The 22,631-nt window shown below is 47.4% G+C and overlaps 4 protein-coding genes across 6 annotated transcripts in view; all 4 read left to right on the top strand.

The window, feature by feature from the left end:
- Positions 1 to 22,631, top strand: part of LOC120951178 (clavesin-1-like) — a 194,449-nt gene that overhangs the window by 170,391 nt on the left and 1,427 nt on the right. The window contains exons 2-3 of the mRNA XM_040369729.2: positions 16,492 to 16,680; positions 21,387 to 22,129. Of these exons, the coding sequence (XP_040225663.1) occupies positions 21,401 to 22,129 (729 nt within the window). The 5' untranslated portion in view covers positions 16,492 to 16,680; positions 21,387 to 21,400. The remainder of the gene's footprint in view (positions 1 to 16,491; positions 16,681 to 21,386; positions 22,130 to 22,631) is intronic.
- LOC120951671 (alpha-tocopherol transfer protein-like) lies at positions 126 to 5,790 on the top strand. 3 transcript variants are annotated; one of them, XM_049605461.1, is made up of 4 exons: positions 126 to 716; positions 814 to 879; positions 950 to 3,798; positions 5,183 to 5,790. In XM_049605461.1, exons 3-4 carry the CDS (start codon positions 3,082 to 3,084, stop codon positions 5,444 to 5,446), a joined length of 981 nt encoding a protein of 326 aa, XP_049461418.1. In that variant the 5' UTR covers positions 126 to 716; positions 814 to 879; positions 950 to 3,081; the 3' UTR covers positions 5,447 to 5,790. The 3 variants fall into 3 exon arrangements, with proteins under 3 accessions (XP_049461418.1, XP_049461419.1, XP_040226422.1); XM_049605462.1 differs by lacking the exon at positions 126 to 716 and having other exon boundaries at positions 778 to 879; XM_040370488.2 differs by lacking the exon at positions 126 to 716 and having other exon boundaries at positions 785 to 3,798.
- On the top strand, positions 7,449 to 9,173 carry LOC120951764 (retinaldehyde-binding protein 1-like). The gene is made up of 2 exons (XM_040370657.2): positions 7,449 to 8,274; positions 8,346 to 9,173. Exons 1-2 carry the CDS (start codon positions 7,576 to 7,578, stop codon positions 8,604 to 8,606), a joined length of 960 nt encoding a protein of 319 aa, XP_040226591.2. The 5' UTR covers positions 7,449 to 7,575; the 3' UTR covers positions 8,607 to 9,173.
- Positions 12,417 to 14,515, top strand: LOC120952251 (alpha-tocopherol transfer protein-like). Its single transcript, XM_040371487.2, has 2 exons — positions 12,417 to 13,526; positions 13,599 to 14,515. The coding sequence occupies exons 1-2, from the start codon at positions 12,786 to 12,788 to the stop codon at positions 13,851 to 13,853; spliced, it is 996 nt and encodes a 331-aa protein (XP_040227421.1). The 5' UTR covers positions 12,417 to 12,785; the 3' UTR covers positions 13,854 to 14,515.

Raw genomic sequence — 22,631 nt, forward strand, 5'->3', positions numbered from 1 at the left:
CACAAAATTTTTCATTCTGCCTCGCTCTTCTGGGTGTTGGTCTGTATTTGCTTGCGACTTGGCTGTGTCGCATCAACGATTCGCATGTTTCATTTAGCTCATCCCTTTCCATCGTTGGAGAGAAACTCTTGCGTCCTGCTTTTCTGGGACTTGTCCAAATTCGCTTGCTACACCAATCGTTCACGCAAGCGTTCTCCTCTCGCCCGCTCTTTGTATCATTGTACAGGTACTCCCCGATATACGCTATCAATGCGTACCGGAGGCAATAGCGTATCTCGAATATTCAATAGCGAAAGTCGAATTTCGAGGTTTTCAGTCAAATTATAACTAATATCCGTATAACTTTGCATGAAGTGGTAGGTTTTAGCCACTAAATTAGTTATTTGATCTAATTTCAACTGAATTTTTCAATTTTATACCATTTGAAATGGTTTTTAATATTCAACCAAAGGGAATTTATTTTGCATTTGACATTCGATTTATAAAATTAGTACTACTTGTTCAAAGAACCGTCAAATTTAGAAAAAAAGCGTATAGCGAAATCGTGTATATCGAGTATGGCGTATATCGGGGAATACCTGTATAGCCACACGAGGAAGGCGCTGCTTCGCGTTCACATGAAAATGTGATAGTGTGAAATCAAGTTTGCAAGCGGTAGGACGCGTCGGTGTGTGTCCGTTTTTTCTCTCGTGAAACCAGTACGGAAAAACTATTTGGTAAGTACAGTTTTTAATAAAGGGTTATATCAATCTTTATCAAACTGATTTGTATTGATAATTGTGATATAAAATCAATTTCGTTTTTTTTTTAAAGAAATCGTAACACACGCACGAACGGAAGTGAGCACGGACCACAACAGAAGCAATATTCAATTGGTTGGTAAGTATTGTGCTTGACGTTAAATTGAACAGCTGTTGGCAAAATAATTAATATTTCCTTCTATCCCTAGGAGTGCCGAAAACAGAACAGGAGAGGAAAGAAGGCAGGAACGATCCGATCCTCCAACGTGCTAGCGCCTGGTAGAGGAGAAGCGGCAGGAAGGTAGAGACGAACATCCACCTCGCTAGTGCAGCACGTAGGAGCAGCAAGAGTGAAGCAAGCAGGACGCGTACACACCATTCGACGAAGGCAAAGCTGGAGGAAAGGAAGAACGAGGAGAGAAGGCAGGCAAGACGGGTACGTGTGTATCCCGCACCGGTTTTCGGCAGTGTGAATTGTGTGAGTATGTTAATATGTATGTGCGAGTAAGAAGGTAAAATAAAGAGCGTAAGCATGTGCAGAATGGACAAAAGAGAGTAAGAGTCTTTGTAGGGAGAATGGAGAGAATGAAAGAAATTGAACAATAATGTAGTATACAGAAACTACATGTATGATACACGCTGTCGCACCGTTGCAGAAACGTGCTCTTTAGTGCTGCTAATGAGCACGATTTGAGAACGTTTTGAGCCCGTTTTTTCTCATACAAAATTGGAAATTGTCGCGCGATAATGTCGGTTGGGAAAAGACGCAGACGACGGTGACTCCTTCTGCGTTACAAGCGGATTGCGGATCCAGAGCAGAAAACAGAAGCCCCCGATTGTGTGTGTGGATGGTTGCACAAAGCGATGACGATACAGAAAAGCTGCGTCTTAACAGTCAACTTAACACAGCCATCGATTTCGCAGTCATGAGATTGAGCTTATGCAATACCTTCATGTGTGTGTGTGTGTACGTGTCGGCAGCATAGGACAGTACGATCTTCTGTTACAGAGGGCCAAACCCTACGGTGTAACCACTTTAACCTGCCACCGAACCCGAGCCATATCCTGTGCGAAGTGCGGCGTAAAAGAAAGACCCTGACCTATTCTGCCGATGCGAAGTCGAACTCTCTGTCCTTCACACACTTATCTGTGACGACGCTGGGCGGTTGACCATCTCGTTAATAGTTTCGCTATCCTTTACCATCGTGATCGTGTGTGTGCGTGTGTGTGTATTTTCAATATTCTCGGCATGCGAGGAGCTACACAACGCAGCCTTGTTTGCATGTTTAAAAGATCCATTAAGCCGGACACGGACATCCAACAACACGAGCTCCTCGTCCCACGAAAACAAACGCTGTTTGTCTATGATGCTAATGTTGTCGAAAAGAGATCATACGCTTGTCGGAATGCTGGGTGACTTGTGCGCTAGTGACAACCAAACCCCGGAAAGTCCCGCTGCAGGGTCTTAAAGGCTGGTATACTGGTTTACCTTTGCTTAGTGGCACCAAACAGGACCTTGAATTTGGTTGCTGCTGCTGTTACTGCTGCATCCTTTGAAACCAGCTTGACCGCGCGTGCCTGCTTCCCGGGGGCCCTGTGCCAATGGGAATGGAATCAATGCAAAGGTCAAACGGGCCTTTTCTTTCTGGTTTGGCCAAAAAGGGTGAACTTGTGCGACTGCGAAACGGTCTTTCCAACGCTTCGTTCGGGCGTAACGAACGGAACGCGCATTTGCGTTTGCTATCTGCGCGTTTTGATCCCAATAAACAGTGTGGCACCCCCGTTGATTGCCAAACCGCCAGTTCGATGGATTTTGCATTTCGGCACAAGGCTACGCCAACGGCAAAGTGTGTTAGCCAAGCGTTGATTGGGGTGTAGTTTTACCATATGGCATCGTGCGGAGTGTCCAACTTTTTGGACACTGACTAAGCTACCCCAACCTCTCCCGGACAGACTCTTTTGCTCCCGATTTTCAAAGACCTCCTCGCCAAGCATGTCGCATGAAGACGAACCGTCTCATCCGGCGGTCGGCGTTCCGAAAACCAGTTGCTCCACGTGATGGAAACGATGGAAAGACGAAGAAGTTCGATGGTTCGACAATAGATCCCGAGCCGACGCGAAACAGAAGACAAAGAAAGACGGACAAGCACAACCTGCGACTACCTGGCCACGCCGTGCCGTGACGTGCCGTGCCTCTCTGCGGTGGAAAGGGAAAGTGCGTTATTCTTCCACCCCGAGCTTTCGCAGACCGAGCGCACCGACCGTCAGTGTCAGTTGGTGTTTGGAGGTGATCGTGAACACAACAGGAACAACACAACACAGCACCAGCAACAGCATCATCATGACGGTCACGTACGGTGTCGAGAAGTGTCCGGAAAAGTTCGACGAGTATCGGTGCAGCCTGCCCGAGCAGTACCGGAAGCTGGCGGCGGACCAGCTGCGCGAGGACGATCACATCCGCAAGCAGGCCATCGATCAGATGCGCCAGTGGATAGCGAAGCATCCGTACATCCGCCGCTGCCGCACGGATGCCGTGTTTCTGCTGCGCTTTCTGCGCCAGCGCAAGTTCTCCATCCCGAAGGCGTGCGAAATGCTGGAACGATATCTAGCACTTCGCCAGACGTTCCCGCACTGGTTCCAGGGGCTGGACCCGTACGAGAAGACGATGGTGGCGCTCGGCGAGGAGGAGGTGTTCCACGTGCTCGGGTTCGACGCCAAGGGCCAGATCGTGATACTGATCAAGTCGCGCAACTTCCGCGTGGACAAGTACGACCTGGAGGATCTGATACGGTTTCTGCACATGAACATGGAGATTCTGTCCTGCGACGAGATGGTGCAGGTGGCCGGCGTGGTACTGATCGTGGACTGTTACGAAGCATCGATGGCACACTTCACGCTGTTCCGGCTGAGCGAGATGCGCAACATTGGGCCGTACATCAACCACCTGCTGCCGATCCGCTGCCGGGAAATTCACGTCATCCGGCTGCCGAAGGTGGCCGCATCTATCGTGGATCTGCTGTTTGCCTACGTCAGCCCCAAGCTGAAGCATCGGTTCTTTGTGAGTAGTAGCGGGTGACAATGGGCGCAAAATGACGACGAACCTTGGGGCGGCGATAAAGAAGCAGTGCAGTGCGGTTCACACCTTTCCGAATTTGGAGCGCCTGCGTTTTGTTGTGGCCGTTTGTGAATTCATGTGCGGGGTTGGTTTTTTTGGGTGCCGGTGTGTGTGTGTGGACAGTGTGAGAAGAAATGAGACGCTTTGAAGATTTGTAGGCCACCACAGTGTTTGGCGCAATCGGAAAACGGTACTTACGCAACGCCGCTGACTCCGTGGAACGTGACAAAAGGCCTCCAAAAAACTAACGTTTTGGTGTGGTCTTAGTTGTGGATTGAGTTGGGAATTCTCTCAACCCCTCCAACGCCCTCCAAGAAGTTGCAATGTCCGGCCCTGTTGGGTGGAAATTGTATTGTGTGTGTGGGGGGGCTAGTCGCTGACATTTCAAATCATCCGATCAAGCAGATCCGATCATGCGATCATGCGAGTTCATGCTTTTTTGGAGAAAGAGAAACCTCTTGGAGGATGTTGCTAAATTGGCGAAATTGCTTGCCTTCGTGTCGTTGTAAGAGAGAAAGAGAGATATGAAAATGGGGAACATCTCCAAGCTCCCAGAAGACAGTTCGATTTCTAAATCACAGTGACTAATATACATAATGTATGCGCAGAGAAATCTAAATTCGGTACAGACAAAAAAACTGTCTGGTGTGCCTTTGCAAATCAACATTAGTAGGGGTTTTCCAATGAGACTAAACTGATAACGGCTTGGCTGAGTGTTTGCAAAACATCGTGAAGGAGATCGTTTTTTTGGGGCAATTTCATTTGATTTGGTTTGCTGTTAAATGAAAGGTTAGCTTTAAAAATGACTAACAAAACCTTTGATTTGAACTCCAATGACGTCCCTAAACTTAGCATGGAAGTCCCAGAGGCTGAATTAGCTATAATAATCAACAGTTTAAGTTGTAAATCAATGCCACACGCTAGTTTCGGGAAGGCAGCTCACCTTACCTCAGCTTGATCGTAAAAGTTATCATCCACACGCGAAAACAACCCAAACTGGGAGTCAACCAATGAAGATTGTCCAGGACCGGTATCGCGGTTTGCGCATCATGTTTGTTACGAGATCTGTAAAGAACACGATCTAGACAGAGAAACCAGTTTTAAGATAAAATATCCCGTGACGTTCGCGGGAACATTGACTTTTTGGGCAACTGATTCGCCCACCCATCGGCCAGACACGTGTGTGCGCGCCATTACGGTGGTTTTTTATGTGTCTGGCGGTGAAAAGACATCCTATTAAGCTTGGTCCATTGAATTGAAAATGACGTAAACCCTTGCCAGCGATATTGACTAACAAACATGTTTTTTCCTTTGTTTCCCTCAACAGTTCCACAAAACCATTAATGAGGCGGTAAGCTACCTGGGCAAGACGCTGCTACCAACGGAGTACACCGATCAAACCGAAGAACCGAAAGCCCTCACGCACGTGTACAGCAAGCGCATCCGCGAAAGCCGCGACGAGCTGCAGCTGCTCGACCAGATGGAGATTGATGTGGCCAAGTTTTCCTCCGTGTGGAGCAAGACCGGCTGTGCGCCGGGCGGTATCGACGCGGGGATGGTGGGCAGCTTCCGCAAGCTGGACATCGACTAGCGTGTCTGTTGCATGCGCAACATTTACGTTATATTTATAAGTGTGTTTCCGGTTCCAACTCTCTTGCACACTCCTCCTCTTCCCATCTCCATCGCGACGGTATCATATCGGTAGGCTCATAGGGTTGTATTGTATTGTATTATGTTTAGTGATTAGCATCTGTTTTGGAAAGCATAACTCACCTTCCATCCGTTTTGTGCACGGTGTCTACCACATACCGAGTCGGTTTTATTCCACTCTTTAGGGTATTAGAAGTTAGCTGCACTAAGATATCTGCAGAAAAGGGCCGCTGTAACGAGCTCACGAATAAAATGATTATAATAAAACACTCAAAACCAAAAAAACCGCTTGAAAAATGTGCGTTCGTCGCCTGCAGCAGCAGCAGCAGCAGCTGCTCTCCAATCAATCATAGTTCGAACACAGCAACGCCTCTCAAACACCATCCACACGGGTTCGGGTATGATTTAACAGCCTCCAAATAGTACCTATCAATCGGTCTTTGTTTACGATCGGTTTCTCCAGACATGCAGACCGCGCGATGGTGTCGATTGTCCCCAGGGCCATTTTTTGACATTCGTCGGCCATTGTATGCGCCGTGTTCGCGGTGTCGTTGGATTGTCTATTCCACCGCGGTGCACCCAGTACACATTCCTGTTTTGATGAATGACATTCATCTGTGTCTCTTTTGCTTTGTGTATATGCGTTTTTGGGAGAAGGAAATGAGAGAGTTTCTTTCGTGTGTTTCGGGAGTGTTTCCAAATTGTGATTGCATGACTGGAATGGATGTTAGCGTAAACGGATAACATGTATAATCTGTTCGATGCCTAAAACCTATAAAGAGTTTTTCCGTGAAATAGACTAGGAGACAGTGCTCGATCAATTGCCTAGAGGAGTTTGCCTTTATAGGTAAATTTAGGTATAAATTGACAAATACCGAGTGAAAGGTGAAATGTGATTATGCAACGAACTCGGATTTGGTTCAAACTACTCATAAAAGTAACTGAAAGTTGTTAAACATTAAGAGGAATAGTTTGAAATGCGCATTGCCTACCTTTGAGGTGCGCTTGTTACAAGGTATGCAATACGAAGCTCAAACACGCCTAAAGGTATGCAATCTGATGGCATTATTCAATTCACTCGAGAACATACTACATCTTTTCAAGGTCGTTTTGTGTTCTGATGATCTCTATTTATTTATTTTAAGTATGCTCTACCTTCCTATACACTAAACGCTTGTACAGAGTCACGCCCTTACAGAGTTCGTTTCCGTTTGACAACAATCGAACAGCATCTTGCGAGGCGCATATAATTGATCTACCCTTCCGATATACGCACACTCATTCTTCCATCAGATAGGTGTCCCCACCACCATCTCATTACAGTGATATAATTCTAACAATGTAATAACGCACACCGTCATATCGCAACCATCATTACGGCAGAGATTTGAGATACGAACCCTTCAACGCGCGCCAGCAACGCCGTAGTATCTATCTTCTCCCATTGCGCTCTTCTGCAATCATTCACAATGATGTGATATTTACGTCCCTGTTCATGTGTGTGTGTGTCGGAGAGTCTCCATCTCTTTCCATCACCCTCGCCCCAAAGTAAACAAATAAACTATAAACGCAGCAGTTGCTTCAACCCGAGCTCACCGCATCTCCTTCCCTCTAGGCTCATCATTGACAGTCACTTGCGGGCGGGCGAATATGTTTGCTGCCGGTTTGTACGAGAGAGAGAGAACGGGTCGCGGGTGCGTCAGTCAGACACAGTCAATTAAATGTATCTCCCAAAACCCCTTTCAGCGAACCCCCGTGAGCGGGCTGGAAGTGGGTTCAAAAATCCGCTCGATCACCGACTCCAGCAACAACAGGCACACATTTCAACGGTTACCTCCCGTCATGGGGTGGCAAACGAAAAATTACAAAAAAAAAACAAATACCCACTGCCTCCATCGTAATCGTCCGCGAATGACGTTTCCGCGGTGGAGCCAGGTTGAGAAGGGGGAAGGGTTGTATGTTATTAAACAGAGCGCCGACACAAACACAGCAAGCCGGGTTCTCGGGCTCTGGACCGTGCGCTCCCCAGTAGTGTGTTCCGTTCCGTGCGGAAAAGATCGGTTTGCGCAAATGGCTCAACGTGCTGAAACGTTCTTCCCGTGCAATGGGCTGTCCGGCCAGCTGGACCAGATTGCGGCCACGGAACTGCGGGAAGAGGACAAGCTGCGCGACCAATCGTTGACCGCGATGCGTGAGTGGATCCGGCAGAATGGGCGACTCCACCGGTGCCGCACGGACGATCGGTTTCTGTTGCGATTTTTGCGCGTGAAAAAGTTCTCCGTCCCGATGGCTTGCGAGATGCTGGAACGGTATCTGACCATGCGCCAGACGTATCCACGCTGGTTCGCCCGGCTTGATCCGGAAGATGCGGATCTCGGGGCGGTACTGGATGCGTGCTGTTTGGTGCCGATCGGACGTGATCCGGCGAGTGGACGGATTGTGATCTTCGGTGTGGTGAGGAACTTTGACGCCCAGCGGTACAACTCGGACACGATGATACGGTTGAACATGCTGGTGGCGGAAGCGTTGCTGGACGAGGAAGCGAACCAGATTGCCGGCTTTACGCACATCTTCGACAATGGCGGTATGACGATGGCACACGTCACGTGCTGGACGCTGGACAACCTGGCCGGCTACTTGCGGAGCGTAATCAACTGTGTGCCGGTGCGGTTGAAGGAGAATCATTTCGTCAGTGTGCCCACGTTTGCGGCACAAATCAGCAAGTACTGTTTGTCGTTCGCGAGTGAGAAGCTTCGTGCCCGCATTCATGTAATTATTACCTGAATAACTGAGTGACAAGTTGACAACTGTTTTTAATGAGCGTTTCTTCTCTCACAAAGTGTCACAGCACGGTGGAAGAGTTACGGGCGAAGGTGTCCCCGGAGCTACTGCCCCTGGAGTACGGTGGTAACGGTGCCACCCTGAAGGTGCTGAACGAACGATTTAGAGAGTTTCTTCGGTCGAAGCGCACTGCGCTGCTGGAGCTTGACGAGATGGAGATCGATCTGAAGGATCCACGGGAAGCGGCCGTCCACGAGGATGTGGGCGAGGTGGTGGCCGATGGTGCTGTTGGGAGCTTCCGAAAGCTCTCGATCGATTGAACCATCCCCTGGCGGGTCTTCCTCCACCTCAATGTGATAAGCTGCTGCTGCTGCTGCAAGGTTATCTTATCTCCAAAGCTTGGTATAAGGCACTCGAAGGCAAAAACAAACCAATCTCGCAGCCAAGAAGCGTGAAGGAGACATGTTTGTTTAGTTTTTTTTTGTTTTGGTTTTTGGTTTGCAGTCGAATTTTTGTTTAGTCACGGTCCGCCAAATGACGTAGCATTTGGCAAATGTTAAATGACAAAGTGAGAAACGGTTTCGTACGGACGGCGTATCTATATGCGTATACAAAAAAAGCAACCACTCATCCTTTCTAAAACTCTATTAAAATTCTTCATCAACATCGATCACAACACTTCAGAATGGGACGATGGCAAAAATAGAGTTCTTGCAAACGCAGTTATAAGTGATTGTTTTTCGTTGATTCTAGGGTGTATGTGTGCGATTCTGGTTTCTTGTAACGGTGACGTCAAAGGGAGCTAAATTCATTTCAAACAGCATAATATTCAGTATTACGTTTAAGCAGGGTTTTGGAATGGGTCCAGAATAAAATGTCTTATTTTACTTACACTGTATAATGATCTTCCTGAAATGTGATTAATATCTTCAAAACAGTACATCGAACTTTATGAATCTGTCATTCCAGTATGCATAATTTTCAGTTGCCTAAAATCTCAAAAAATGATTATGATTGTATGACTTACAAGGTCTTTCATCTATTAGTGAATTCTTTCATCTTTGTTTTGTAATAGAGGTTTGTTTATTTCATTAGAAAAGCTCTCAAATAAAGCTTTGAGAAGCTCAGTTGAATCGAAGCTTTTGTCCGTCTTTCCCGCCAAATAAAAGCTTCCATTATGGTATCCAAGGGGTCCATCAATGTGCCTTTTTGGATGATCAGTACAAAAATGTGGTGTTTTTATTATGAACAATATATACAACCGAAAGTATGTTTACACAAAGTATTACAAGGTATAGAGATAAGAAGTTCTTATAACTGTGGGGCACTTTTTTGGCTGTTTCTTGAAGTGAATGTTATATGATGAGAATTGAACTCTATGGCCCATCGAAAATTCCTATTTGATTTGTTGAAAGTGTGTAATGCAGAGTCCATTTTCCTTCACATACCGTTCATTCCCGAGTAAGAAAGAGCCAAGCAAATGTTCCACACCTATGAGAAATACTGAATTGAATGAACCCTTTAATTGATCCCGTCTTGCAGTAGTCATAGGAATTGCACCCACGGCTCGGAATCGCTTCCGAGCATTGCTACTTCGGCTCCGATTCCGACAAATTCAAACCGTCGATTCCGACCATAGCCGTCCGGAGCCATCGGGAGCTATCGGAGCCGTTCGGAGCCGTCCGGAACAGTGCGGAGCCGCTAGTCGGCAGCCGGAGCAAGTCGGAGCCATCGGAACTGTTGGAGCTGTCCGGAGGCACTAGTCGGCAGCCGGAGCTTTTCGGAACCGTCGGAACCGTTGGAGCCGTTGAAGCCGTCGGAACCGTCCGGAGCCGTCCGGAGCCGCTAGTCGGCAGCCGGAGCCGTCCGGAGCCGTCAGAGCTCCGGACGGCTCCAACGTCTCCAACCTACCTTTGTCGGCTACGAGGGCTCCAACGCTTTCGACGGCTCCGACTGGTTCCGGACGGCTCCGGCTGCCGACTAGCGATTCCGGGCGGCTCCGGTCAACTCAAACGGTTCCGACGGCTGCGAAAAGCTCCGGATGTCGACTAGTGGCTCCAGATGGCTCCGGACTATCCCAGGACGGTCCATTCTGGGCTTGAACCCATGACGGGCATGTTATTGAGGCGTTCGAGTTGACGAATGTACCACGGGACCGCCGTGGTCATGAATCATACCAATTTGTAATAATTGATCAGATATCACACAGATTTTAAAAATTGCAGCAAAATTATTGATTACACTTTTTAATGTTCACAGCAACGCAAATCGTAATCTTCTGCTCTTCTCAATTTTCCTTCACAGACCGTTATTCAATGTACTGCATCTGCATCTGTAAAAATATTCATCATCCGTTAAAGTAGATATGACCATGTAAGGACTCATATCACATTGCAACAGGTTTAACGTTAATTTTACACTTTATTTCTTCGCCATCGTTTATTCACCGTCAATCCGGTAGCACACACGTTCCGTGCCTGCATCCCATCCTGGAGGTTAAGGTCTTGGATGTGTGCATGGCACTATCACGTCAATATCACCCCCGATCCCCACCAACCGGTGCAATGTTCAAGAAGCACCGTAAACACCGTCACGCCATTGAATATTGCACCCAGGTTCGAACGCTTCGACATACAGACACTTGACCAAAGCAATGCCACACCTTTCACGCCACACCCAGCATCCGCCAGTCCGCTAGTCGGCGTGCGGAGAGTGGGAGCCGAAGCACTTTTCATCTCATTTATCCATCCGTGCATCGCATCGCGGTCCTAAAAACGCAAAAGGAACCACCGAGCAGCGACGGTGTGCAATGGCAGTTCAATTGGTCAGTTGGGTAAGCACTATGGCCCCAAAAAAATTGAAAACCCAAACGCACCGCAAGAGCATCAATCTTGGCAGCAGCATATTACGACATACGGGGCTGAGGTGGTGATTTTTGCTTCTTTTTTTGTTTGTCTGAGGGATGCCCTGACCAGCCTATTCAAAATTGTATGAGTCTTTCCCCTTCTGCGATCGCTCGAGCCGTCAGTATGTAGTGAAAGTACACAGTGCCAAAGCTCGTGGAAAAGGACCGCGAATGGATTCGGTATGACAATTGAATAATTGAACGATGGCGCTGGCGCTGGCTGGCGTCGTCGCCGTTGTCGGGCTGGCTGATCGGAGGGCTTTGATTTGGAGTCTCCGTTTGCTCCATCCTCCACCTCCGGCGAGTGTGTGTTATTTTACCGTCCATTTGTAATCCCGCGGTTCAGCAACCATCATCATGCTCGTATGCTCGAGGCGCGTACTAATACGAAGAACTTGCACTTACCCACCGCTTGCGTCAATATTTCCCTCCAACTGAATGGATTGCGTAAATGGATGAGGATCCCAGGTGGTAGTGGTGGATTGCAACGTACCACCGAAATGCTCAAATATCCCGTGGCATAATTTATGAAAAGAAATTGTGCTTTTCTGTCTGTGGGATGACGTTGATCGGGTAGGGAAGGTGTGCGCGTGTGTAAGGCTAAGCTTTATTTGTATGAGAGTTTGGGTAAACGCCATGCGTGCTTATTAACGCATTTGAATCGTATTATTATTATTTGAGCATTAAAAAAAGGCAAACAAAAAGAGCTAATTTGGGGTCATTTTACGAAATAGTATGCACAGAAATACAAATTTCGCTTATTTTTAAATAATAAGTGCAACTACAAAAGTTTTTCGGTAGTTCGTTGATGTTCATCTGAAACGAGAATTGAACATGCTCCATTTGTTGCACTAATTTGCTTACTTACCACCTGCTCCATGCAACCAGCTCATATAGATCACGCTAAATTCAATTATAACTCACGATTTAATCCTTCTTTACGAAACTTACCCACAATTATTGAACCACTCCTCAACAGAAATGCTCTGAAATCCCCGCATGAATAATGCATCTAATAGTTCACTCCACCCCCTTTTATTTGATTGCTACTTTCTGTGCAATATTTCCATTTGCACCAACCACATCATAGAGCTGTTGCACCGGATAATCCATTACCCATCGATCGTTTCACCAACCTCGTCAGCGAAAAAGACGCTGTAAAATGCATCACTGCTGCTCTCTGCTATGCACTACAACCAAGCAGCTTCACTTGCTCGATCATTAAACTACTCGTATTAGACTAGTCAATTGTCACCTCTGGTGTCGCTATTGCCATTCTACTGGAAACGCTTTCTTTCGCGTGTAATACTCACCCCACCGCATCCAAACACATGATCGCCACCAAAACAGATGTCCCACGCTGCTTCCCTCCATACTACAACACGCGCAACACGTCACAAGCACCCCAAAACCCGAATCTTTAATTATTAAACCATCGATCGTATGGCTCGCAGGTTCATTTCGTCTCGATCGGTCGACCGGTGCGGTTGGGACTCTCCCGGTGAACAGTGTGTTTGTGCGTTTGTGTGTGCGTGTGTGAGTGATTGTTCTTTCATTTGTGTTTGTGTGTATCTGTACTAGTAACATCCCAGTCATGCCCAGTGACGAGCTAGTGGTGCTTCCGGCCCCGAACCTGGACAAAGCGCCCGCCCGCTACGATAACGAGATCGACGAGCTGGACGCACACTGTCAGCAATTAGCGCGGGACTTTCTGCGCGAAAATGCGACGATTCGTGACCAGAGCCTGACCCAGCTGCGTGACTGGATCGCGAAGCATCCGCACATCAAGCGCTGCCGCACGGACGCACGCTTTCTGTTGCGCTTCCTGCGCACGAAGAAGTACTCGTTCATCAATGCGTCGCACATGCTGGAGCGCTATCTGGCCTGCCGGGTGGTGCATCCGCACTGGTTCAAGCGGCTAGACATTGAGGATCGCGAGATGTGTGGGCTGGTGGAGGCGGGCTTTCTCTATCCGCTGCTGGAGAAGGATGCACGTGGTCGGACGGTGATTTTTGGCGATGCTGGCACGCTCGATCCGAAGGTGTACACGGTTGGGCATGGCAGCCGGATGCATATGCTGGTGGGCGAAACGCTGTACGATGATGCGTCGGTGCAGTGCGCTGGGTTTGTGCTGGTGTACGATCTGTCCGGCATTACGATGGGCATGTTGGGGCTGGTGACGCTGAACGATATACGCGATCTGGCGACGTACCTGAACAATGCGGTGCCGATGCGCATCCAGGAGCTACACTTTGTTAATACGCCGAGCTTGGCGCTGAAGATCGCGAACTACACGCTGGCGCTGATGAACGAGAAGCTTCGCAATCGTATCATGGTAAGCAAGAGGCGACAGTTTGTAATGGTTTAGTGCTTCAAGTAGGAAAACCTTTCACTTCATTCCACGCAGTGTCATCGCAGCTGGGAAGATCTGCACAAAAAGGTGGACAAGCGGCTCATCCCCCAGGAGTACGGTGGAAAGATCCCCAAGGAGGACCACATTGCCGCGTTCAAGCAGCGCTGTCGCATTTACCGTCCCCAGTTGCTTGCCCTGGACGAGATGGACTACGAGGTTGGGCGCGATATGGACAGCTGCAAGAAGTCGCACGTGGCAGAAATTGAAACGGGAACGGTGGGAAGCTTCCGCAAGCTGCAGCTCGACTAGCGAGCGTGCTTTTAGTTTGTAATCCAATCTGTAATTCTGTTAGACTGTGATGTATGTATCGTTTTGGTTCGTTTCAATTTGTTTAGCAATATGTATACTCTCGGGGATTTGTGTTTATTTTACAATTGTAGACAAGTGGGAATGGTTCGCTTTGTTTCCCCTCTATATGTTTGTGTGTGTATGGCTATGAATGGCATATTTAAATCGAGCTTTGGACCTTGTAGAAAGAGTCACAGAGAGACGAGAGTAGTGGAAGCGTCTGTTGACATGACGGGCAACGATAATAATTAGCACCTGACGTGACCACCGGCGGGTACCACCGACGGGTGGGGACGATGGAACCAAAATCGAGTGAAACAAAACGTTTCTTTTTTTTTTGGTCAAAATTTGAATGACCCGGCCAGTCCGCAGTCGCCGATGTGACTAGAAATGATAATCTTTATTCAAGGATGACCCTCAGCCAAGGTGTGAAGGATGAAGTTTGGATAACACAGCGTCAATATTACGCTGTGCGAGTCTCTTCAACGCTTCTTCGGCTGGATTTTAATTAACTGTATACCTGCAAACCTGCAATCTTTAACGCCCTAATAAGCTCATAATAATGTATATATTTGTAAACATCATTCACTGTGTAGCAAATAGAACAATTTTAATGAAAACTGGTTTCGGCTGTTTGTGTGTGTTTTTTGGCAAATAATTTGATCCCGGAAGAAATAACATAAACAACAAAACATCTAGCGTGGGTTTCCCAACGCTGATTATGCTTTCTGTAGCAGCACCATGTCACGTCTTTCTCCGCATCCTTCCTGGTTGTTTTGTTTCTAACGTGTTTCACGTGCCTAGAATAACATTTTAGCCTGCACACTTATTGACGTCACAAACATGTTCTCCCGAGCCCGAATCAGGGCCCAAAGAGAGAAGGTGAGTCGTTTGCCAATGACTAACGAATTAAAACCATTTCCTGAGACGCCTAAAGCTATGCAATGTAATCAAATAGCGTACAACATGTTGCATACGCGTTGGGACTTTGTCGTGCTGTGCAATTGCATATCAACAGGCGTGCTATAAAACCGTTCAAATTCTTTCAATACCGTTGTAGATCATGATCAACGTTTTGTTGTTGCGAACATCATCAAACCGTCTTCCCTCACTTAACAACAGCTCTTGCTCTCTTGCTAGTACAATGTTTCGATTGCAATACTCGCCAATTGGCTCTATAAACAACGATGAGTATGAGTGCTGCATTTTGTCACTTACCCTTTTAACTGCATTCTCGCGTGGAAATTAGATTAATGGACACTATTAGCACCCGGCAGGAAAGAGCATTCATCATCTGCAACATTGTATTTCCGGCTGGTATTCCAATAGCGAAGATCCACATGCATTGAATTGCAATCATGTGCGATACTAAGTGTAAACAATGCGCTTAAAACGGTTTCTTGGTAGTTCAACTATCGGCAAGTCTTGAATTGTTTCTAGCCAAATTTCTTCCATACCCCTTCCAATGTAATCAATCGATTTAATTCAATTATTCATTACCAACCGTCCAACTATCCCTCGTGCCCTCATAACTCAACGAGCACCAAGTCCTGCTCTCCCTTCCTTTGTCAAATGGCATACCTTAACGACCAGATTTTACTACCCATACGGTTTACAGCGCACTTAGCCGTACTACGTGCAACGCATCTTACAGCGCAAATCGTCGTCCGTCGTCAAGCCTGGTTTCCGTAGCCCTTACAATCCACGCTCATCCGGTAATAGGACACCAGCGTTTGGCAATTTTTGATTGATTCTCGGTAAACTCATGAATTATGAATAGATTTGGTGGGCCGAAAAAGAAGAAGAAGATTACGAATAGACGAAATTATACACACACACACACACACACACACACACACACACACACACACACACACTCGCGCTTTAGCTGCTAGGTTTCGTATCGTGCACGTGTTCGACGGCTCGGTGAACGAAACGCCGCGCTGACCTTAGGCCACAGGCCACAGGTGGGGGAGGCAAAGAACATACACATAATGGCGCGTATGCGAAACACAATTCGGGGTGGAGAAATTGTACGGCAGAGCAGAGGGTGGTGGTTTGGGCCGATGGTGATCTAATCAAAACAAAGCCTACTAAGGTTACTAAACGCTCTTGCGGACTTGCGCCAGCTCTCTGCGCTGTTGTGAGCTACATACGCAGACGAGAGAACGTGTAGCAACGCGGTGAGCTCTCACTACAGTGTGTGTTCAATATAGTATGATTGTTTGTGGTGTTTAATAAATAACCTTTTATTAATGGGTATATAAAAATTTATGGATTTTTATAATCGTTTATTTATTTGAGAGAAATTAGTGAAACCTTCCTATTTGATTTTTCCAACTTTTCATGTAGTTTCCTTCCAATCACTCTTTCCCAAAGCACATACACACGCTGTCTAGTGATCGACTTAACCCTCACGCAGCGTGCAAAATCCCCCTACCCCATAGCTGGGCCAGCGATCGAGGCCGCTGAAGCACTCTCACTCTCACAAGACACATACAAACACCCGGTACCCGGTCTGGAGCAGCGTCTTCGACAGCCAATTCCTGCGTTGACCGCCGTACCGAACGGTCGTGTGCATCAACGCTCCTTGTCCCAGCTCGTCGTCGTTCCAGCTCGTGATCGGTTTCGGGTGCGCGTGAATAGTGACCCTCGCACAAAACGTGTTGAAAGTCGGTCCACACAAGTGCTACGTAACCGTTTGGTGCGTTGGAGAAGCGGTAACAGCAACGGCATAATCCGACCAGGAGTACGGTGACATATTCACGAAAACCCGTCAGTTTCCAATGTGAGTGCAAATCGAAAGTGAATTTTTGCGTTAAGATGGTCAACAGACCTTCAACCCCCAAAAAAAAGACAGTAGGATGGGAGCAACTTCAAGTCCTAGCAGTTAGACCACAGCAACAAAACAAAAAATGCATCGATGATCTAACATAGTGTAGTGTGTTACCTGACCTTTTCCGGTGCAAAAGATTTCGGTTAATGAGCGGGACATAAAAAAAAAGGCACCACCAAACACTCATTAGGCAGCACGCTGATTAGGTCAGCCCCAGACGACGCTCCGACCTTTTGACATCCAATCTGCAGTCGGCAATCGGCTCGGGGAGGGTGAAATTTAACACGGCTGCAGGCATGCATGCACCGCCGGTCGCCAAGCATTAGTGCATGGCTACGAGTATAGTAATTGGCAAATCTGTCTTTTCAGTATAGCGCTGGTCACGGTTTCACGGTTCACGGTACTCACAACCCCCCTCTGCATGGGCCAATCGATCGATCGAGCGTTGATCGCGAGCCACCGTGCGATGGTGCAACTGCCAGATTAGCCCAACACGCTCAGTGAAGGTACGGGAAGAGGGGGGGGGGAAGTTGCACAGGCAAGCTTTATTTTGTTTTATACCACTGTTGATACTGTTACCAAAGGCCGTATCTTGTCCCCTCTTACCATTACGGGGCTGCAAAACCTTTCACTTGGGCTTGTGTGTATGAGTGCGTGTGCGCGTGTGTGTGTGTAGTGTGTCTTTGGGTTAGGAAAGGGGAAGGTATTGAAAACGGAGCACACATGTGTGTATATGTGTTTGTATTTGTCCAAGATCTACTTCTTTGTTGAAGTCAACTTTGGAGCATTGGAGTCTTTCGCTTCATTGAGCTTTATGCAGCTCAAGTCGCGTTCGATTGCATAACCTTCCAGCTCGCCCAACTTGCTGACCTGGACTCCAGAGTATGGGTGACCAGATCCGCGCCGTATGTGGACTGCAAAGAGTTCAAGAAACTCGTACCACATATCGCAGTTGGCAGAGACGAACTGTCTGTCGAAGTTCTTGCTCTGCCAGGCAAAACATGATGCCAGCGACATCTGCTATCCGTTAAAAGGTGTGTCCCAGACCCAAAGATCGGTGTGACATCCCAACACACTTGATAAATTACTCCACCGGTCGAAGATGGCCAATATCGCTAAACGGTTTGAGTCAGGCATCCTAATAGCTGGGCCATTTATCATCGGCACAGACCAGAGCGACAACACAGACATGGGTACAGTTCGGTTCCTGGTTTTGTGGCGCATATTTCACGCAAAAGGAAGCAAACAACGTCAGTAAACACACACACACGCGAACCGAAATCTTGGCGAAAGATTCGCTCGCATCTTTGGCAGGTGTGCGAACGACGCGGTCCGAGCCGGTGAATGCAGCATCATATTTATGGCCACGGCGACCGTTGGCTGGTGGTGGAAGTGTGTGGAATTTTATTTTTAAAGCCATCTTTCCATACACGTTTCCTTGGCAACAGTGTGCCGCCAGCATCAGTTGGTTCCAGAGGTTTGGGGTGGATTTAAGATGACGACCACCGCCTACTGAGCTGGAGGTGATAGCAGCGTGTAAGCCGAAAAACAGCTGAAACATAAGAAGCGTGTGTTGGGCGTTGGGACACACAGTTGCGAATTGGCGTGATGTAGGTTTTTTCCCCCTATAAATTGGCCAGATGACACACTGTAGCGTAGACTTGTGTCATGATTTCACAATAACTCATTAAGTTTGCTTTAGTACGATCGCGATCGCTACTTGGAATTTGGAAAACTGAAATCAACACCCCTTGCCCAATGCCACTACGCGAAGATCAACGATAGTTTTGCTTCTGCATGAGAGGTCACCTTCAATTTCCACCGCTTCCGATTTGGATTAATTTTCGCTTCTATGTTTTTCGGGTGAAGTCCACCGGCGAAGAAAGGATGACGATTTTTTTCTTTTTCGACACACTCATCGTCCACTAATTTTGCCATCATTCGTTACGGCGTCCGAAAGAGCTGCTTCGCAATCGAAAGCGAAATCACGGTGTTGACGTTTAAAAAGACGGCCGGCTGATCACGCGAACTAGCCCTTGTCCACATCCTGCCGTGATGGCGTCGGTGACGATGCAAAATCTGTTGACCTTAAGGTTCGCTTACGATCGAGGGTATTCGTCGCCAAACTACCCGATCTACGAATACGAAAACAATCAATTAGATTGCCACAAAAAACAACGAAAAAAATGGAGAAGACGCAATGTAACATACCATCTCATGCATGGTTATTAAGTAAATAGCCGACCGTTCACTGTTCCGCAGATGCTTGTACGATCATCCGTGGGGTAATAGGATTTCACGCATTACGACTTCATTTTCGAGGGGCTTGAACCATAACAAATCGCCAAAACACAGCTCCCCAAACGAAGATACTTTGTGGAAAAAATGAACTTGAAACACGCGATCGCCATTGCAATGCACATTTTTCTTTGCGATCTTGTAACGATCTGTAATATAATCCATCTGGTGGGTAATGACAGCGATCGTTACTTTTAACCTCCACCCGGGGGAAAATATCAAATGACGTTTTTACCTCTTCGCCCATGTTACCATATTTTTAAATACCGATCGATCGGAGCACACATAAATAGGGGGGCCGACGGCTTTGTCGGTGGAACTGGAGCAGAAACAAATTCTTCCCCACTTCTTCCGGAGTGTATGAGGGGAGTACTGGCGGAGGTATAAATAGATTATATTTACACGCATGATAAACCGTCGTGCGTACGTTTCGGTGGGAGGAATTCGCCGTGATTGTGTGGGGCCAGCAAGCGCATACAAAGATCTTCCCGCTTCTCCGCCTTTAAATCCGATGGACTGTGGATTAATCTGCGCTACGGATAGACTAATTACACATTCTTGACTCGTTCGCTGCTTTCTGCTTTTGCTCTGGCCAGCAGAGGAGTGATGAGTGATCGTGATTAAGCATTCTGAAGCGGAAGCATTCGTCCGGGGTTCGGTTTTTCCTTTTTCGGAAGCACACGCGCAGTGGGAGGTTTTTCCCCGCCGTTTTCCTCTGTTTGGCACCGGAATTGGCACGAGTTTTGCGGCATATTTAATGCAGTTTTGCTTGGACTGTATGTAAGAGAAGGAATCATCATCCTCTCTTCAACCCGGGCCTAGGAGATACCGAGTTTGGTAATGAGTTGTGATTGCGTGCCGAGATTCGCTGATGAAGATGTCTCCAATATTCGGAATGGATAGAGAGTTAATTTGTAAAAGCAATCGTCTAGAGGGGAAAAGGGAACTCAACAGGGGAGTATTGGATTCATTATATGCAATAAATGGGTTTTTATTTGGCTCACTGTCGAAATGGTCCCTGGCACACGATTGGAATGCGAAATGATGTTGTTGAAACCGATGCCTACTTCTAGCTGAGGAATGTACATTAAGCAGAAACTTTGGTTGGAAAGTCATTTCAAGTGGTTTATTTCAGAATTTGCTGATATGATGAAATAGCTAGGTGGACATTTAGAGAAGATAATCTGTTTTGATAACATTGTGTGTTTTTTTGGTTCGCTGAGTGTACACTTGTCTGTTGTATCCTATAATTCCTATTGTTCCTAAGTATTTCCATGCATAAAAGAGGTTTTTGCACGTCAAAAGTTGAGGAATTAGCTTCAATTGAACACAACAATCATATCACTAATTAACGAGACGTTGAACAGATCCTGCATAGCGTCTTCATGTCTTCATGTCAAAATATTCCATTTTTTGTAAATCATTCGTAGACATCCACCACAATACCGCTCATTATCGGGGGAGCATTGGGCCCGCCAATTGCCAATAGCAATTCCTCCCATCTTCAAGACGTTCAAGGTCTAACAGCTAAGCTCTTCTTTTGCGGCCTAACGGATCATCACTCCGCTCCAACTCGTAGTCGAGGTCAAGTTCATGAGCGTTCAGAAGAAGTTGGTTGCTCCCCTCCTGGGTGTTGTGGTTCATTCATCATGGACCTTTGGATTTTGTCTCTCCAAAACGTCTTACGTCGTCTAGGGCGTGTATTGTTTGTGCTGAAGTGTACCAGGAAGAACTGGTAAACGTTTCCGCTCAACCCGTTCCAATCGGTGCCGCTAGCAAAGTACTTCCGCTTCTTTACGTGTCAACGTTTGACACACTTCTAAGCGTAAGAACAAAAAGCGCTTCAAACACATTAGACGCCCCTAGTAGGTTTGATGGGTTATGACAATGTGCTCGATTGGGGATCCATTTTGCAATCGCCATTAATACAGCGCTTTGGATAAACAGTTTGCCAGTAAACATCATAAACCTGCTGATTCTCCTTCGTGTGGTCTAATATTTAACTTAAACCCACCGTCACCTCAAGGAACTTTGAATATTTGCGCTTTTAATTGCATCACTTAACGCTTGCCATCACTCTGTCCAATATTGATGCTTGGAACTTTATGCAACCGTTAATATCTCGAATCAGCGTTTCACAAACACAGAAAAAAGGGAAAACACACATGTTGACCGTCATATGTGGCCACTGTTCGTTTGTTTACGAATCGCTCGCTCCCTTCTCAAGGTCAACGCGAGCACGAGAAAGTCCACCAACTCCCCGGCCGAACGGTTGTTTCTAATTTATTTCACCCCGTTACAAAAACCCGCTCCAACTCCAACTCAATCAATCATTTGCTCCGTATCCGTATCCCCCACAGTGCGCACCACAACGATGGACAACGACACGACGGTCTACAGCAACTGTGCCAGCCCGGCCACCTACCAGCCGTACACCTGGACGCTCTCGGACAAGCTGCGTAAGACGGCCAAATCGGAGCTGCGCGAGGACGAGCATCTGCGTACGCAGGGGCTGGCCCAGATGCGCGAGTTCATCGCCAAGAGTCCGCACATCAAGCGCTGCCGTACCGATGCGCTGTTTCTGTTGCGCTTCCTGCGCACCAAGAAGTACTCGATTCCGCAGGCCTGTGCCATGCTGGAGAAGTATCTGACGGTGCGCCAAACCAATCCGGTCTGGTTCGAGCGGATGGACGTGGACGATCCGGAGATTGCGGCCATCATCGATGGTGGGTACATTGTACCGCTGCCCGAGCGGGACGATCATGGCCGGCAGGTGGTACTGTCGGTGGCTGGCAATTTGGATCTGAGCCGCGTGTCTTCGGCACTGTTGGCGCGCGTTCACTTCCTCGTGCAGGAGGTGCTGGCGGACGACGAGCAGTCGCAGATCTGCGGCTACGTGCATTGCGTGGACGAGCGGGAGCTGTCGATGAAGCTGATGGGCATGTGGTCGCTGGTGGACATCAAGAAGGTGGCGGACTGCATACAGAACGGTTTGCCGAACCGTATCAATGGATTCAATCTGATTGGAATGCCCTCGACGGCCGCCACGCTGCTCGAGTTTTGTGTCTCGCTGTTGAGCGATAAGCTGCGCAAGCGAATTAACGTAAGTAATGTGATGAAGTGGAGTGAATGTTGGAGTAGGATAGAGATCTACGCACTAAAAGCTCATTGAATATTGGTGTCTTATCTAGTTGAATGTACTCATAAAGTGTCTGTGCATCTCAAAATTCTGAAGATCATGATCTGTTGTATATAACTTACTTAAAACATAATTTCACCACAAGCTGGTACGCACATGTATCCCTGTCTGGAAGACACGCATAAAACACGGAAGATCTTCCTCATCCCGCAAAAACCAGTCGAACTCCCTCCTCCAACAACAAAACTGTCTGGCATCCCATCTGCATTGCAAAATTTTGCCAAACCCGAAGATCACTCGATCGGTTTTTTTTGTACGCCTCGAACCGGTTTCTTTTTCCTTCAAATGACATTTCGATCGTTCGAATCATCGGCAGGCCCCCAACGGTTTAAATCAGGATTTGCAAAGAAAAGCTCCCAAGTCAGACCACGCGACACTATTGCCAGGGTCATCTACAGAAAAAAGG

This window comes from Anopheles coluzzii, chromosome 2, assembly GCF_943734685.1.
Source record: "Anopheles coluzzii chromosome 2, AcolN3, whole genome shotgun sequence".
NCBI classification, from domain to species: Eukaryota; Metazoa; Arthropoda; class Insecta; order Diptera; family Culicidae; genus Anopheles; species Anopheles coluzzii.

Excerpts from the sequence above, each read along its gene's own strand:
- LOC120951671 (XM_049605461.1), top strand. The coding sequence starts at position 3,082 with ATGACGGTCACGTACGGTGTCGAGAAGTGTCCGGAAAAGTTCGACGAG. Across the intron at positions 3,799-5,182 it reads AGCTGAAGCATCGGTTCTTT|TTCCACAAAACCATTAATGA; the intron begins GTGAGTAGTAGC and ends TTCCCTCAACAG.
- LOC120951764 (XM_040370657.2), top strand. The coding sequence starts at position 7,576 with ATGGCTCAACGTGCTGAAACGTTCTTCCCGTGCAATGGGCTGTCCGGC. Across the intron at positions 8,275-8,345 it reads AGCTTCGTGCCCGCATTCAT|TGTCACAGCACGGTGGAAGA; the intron begins GTAATTATTACC and ends TCTCTCACAAAG.
- LOC120952251 (XM_040371487.2), top strand. The coding sequence starts at position 12,786 with ATGCCCAGTGACGAGCTAGTGGTGCTTCCGGCCCCGAACCTGGACAAA. Across the intron at positions 13,527-13,598 it reads AGCTTCGCAATCGTATCATG|TGTCATCGCAGCTGGGAAGA; the intron begins GTAAGCAAGAGG and ends CATTCCACGCAG.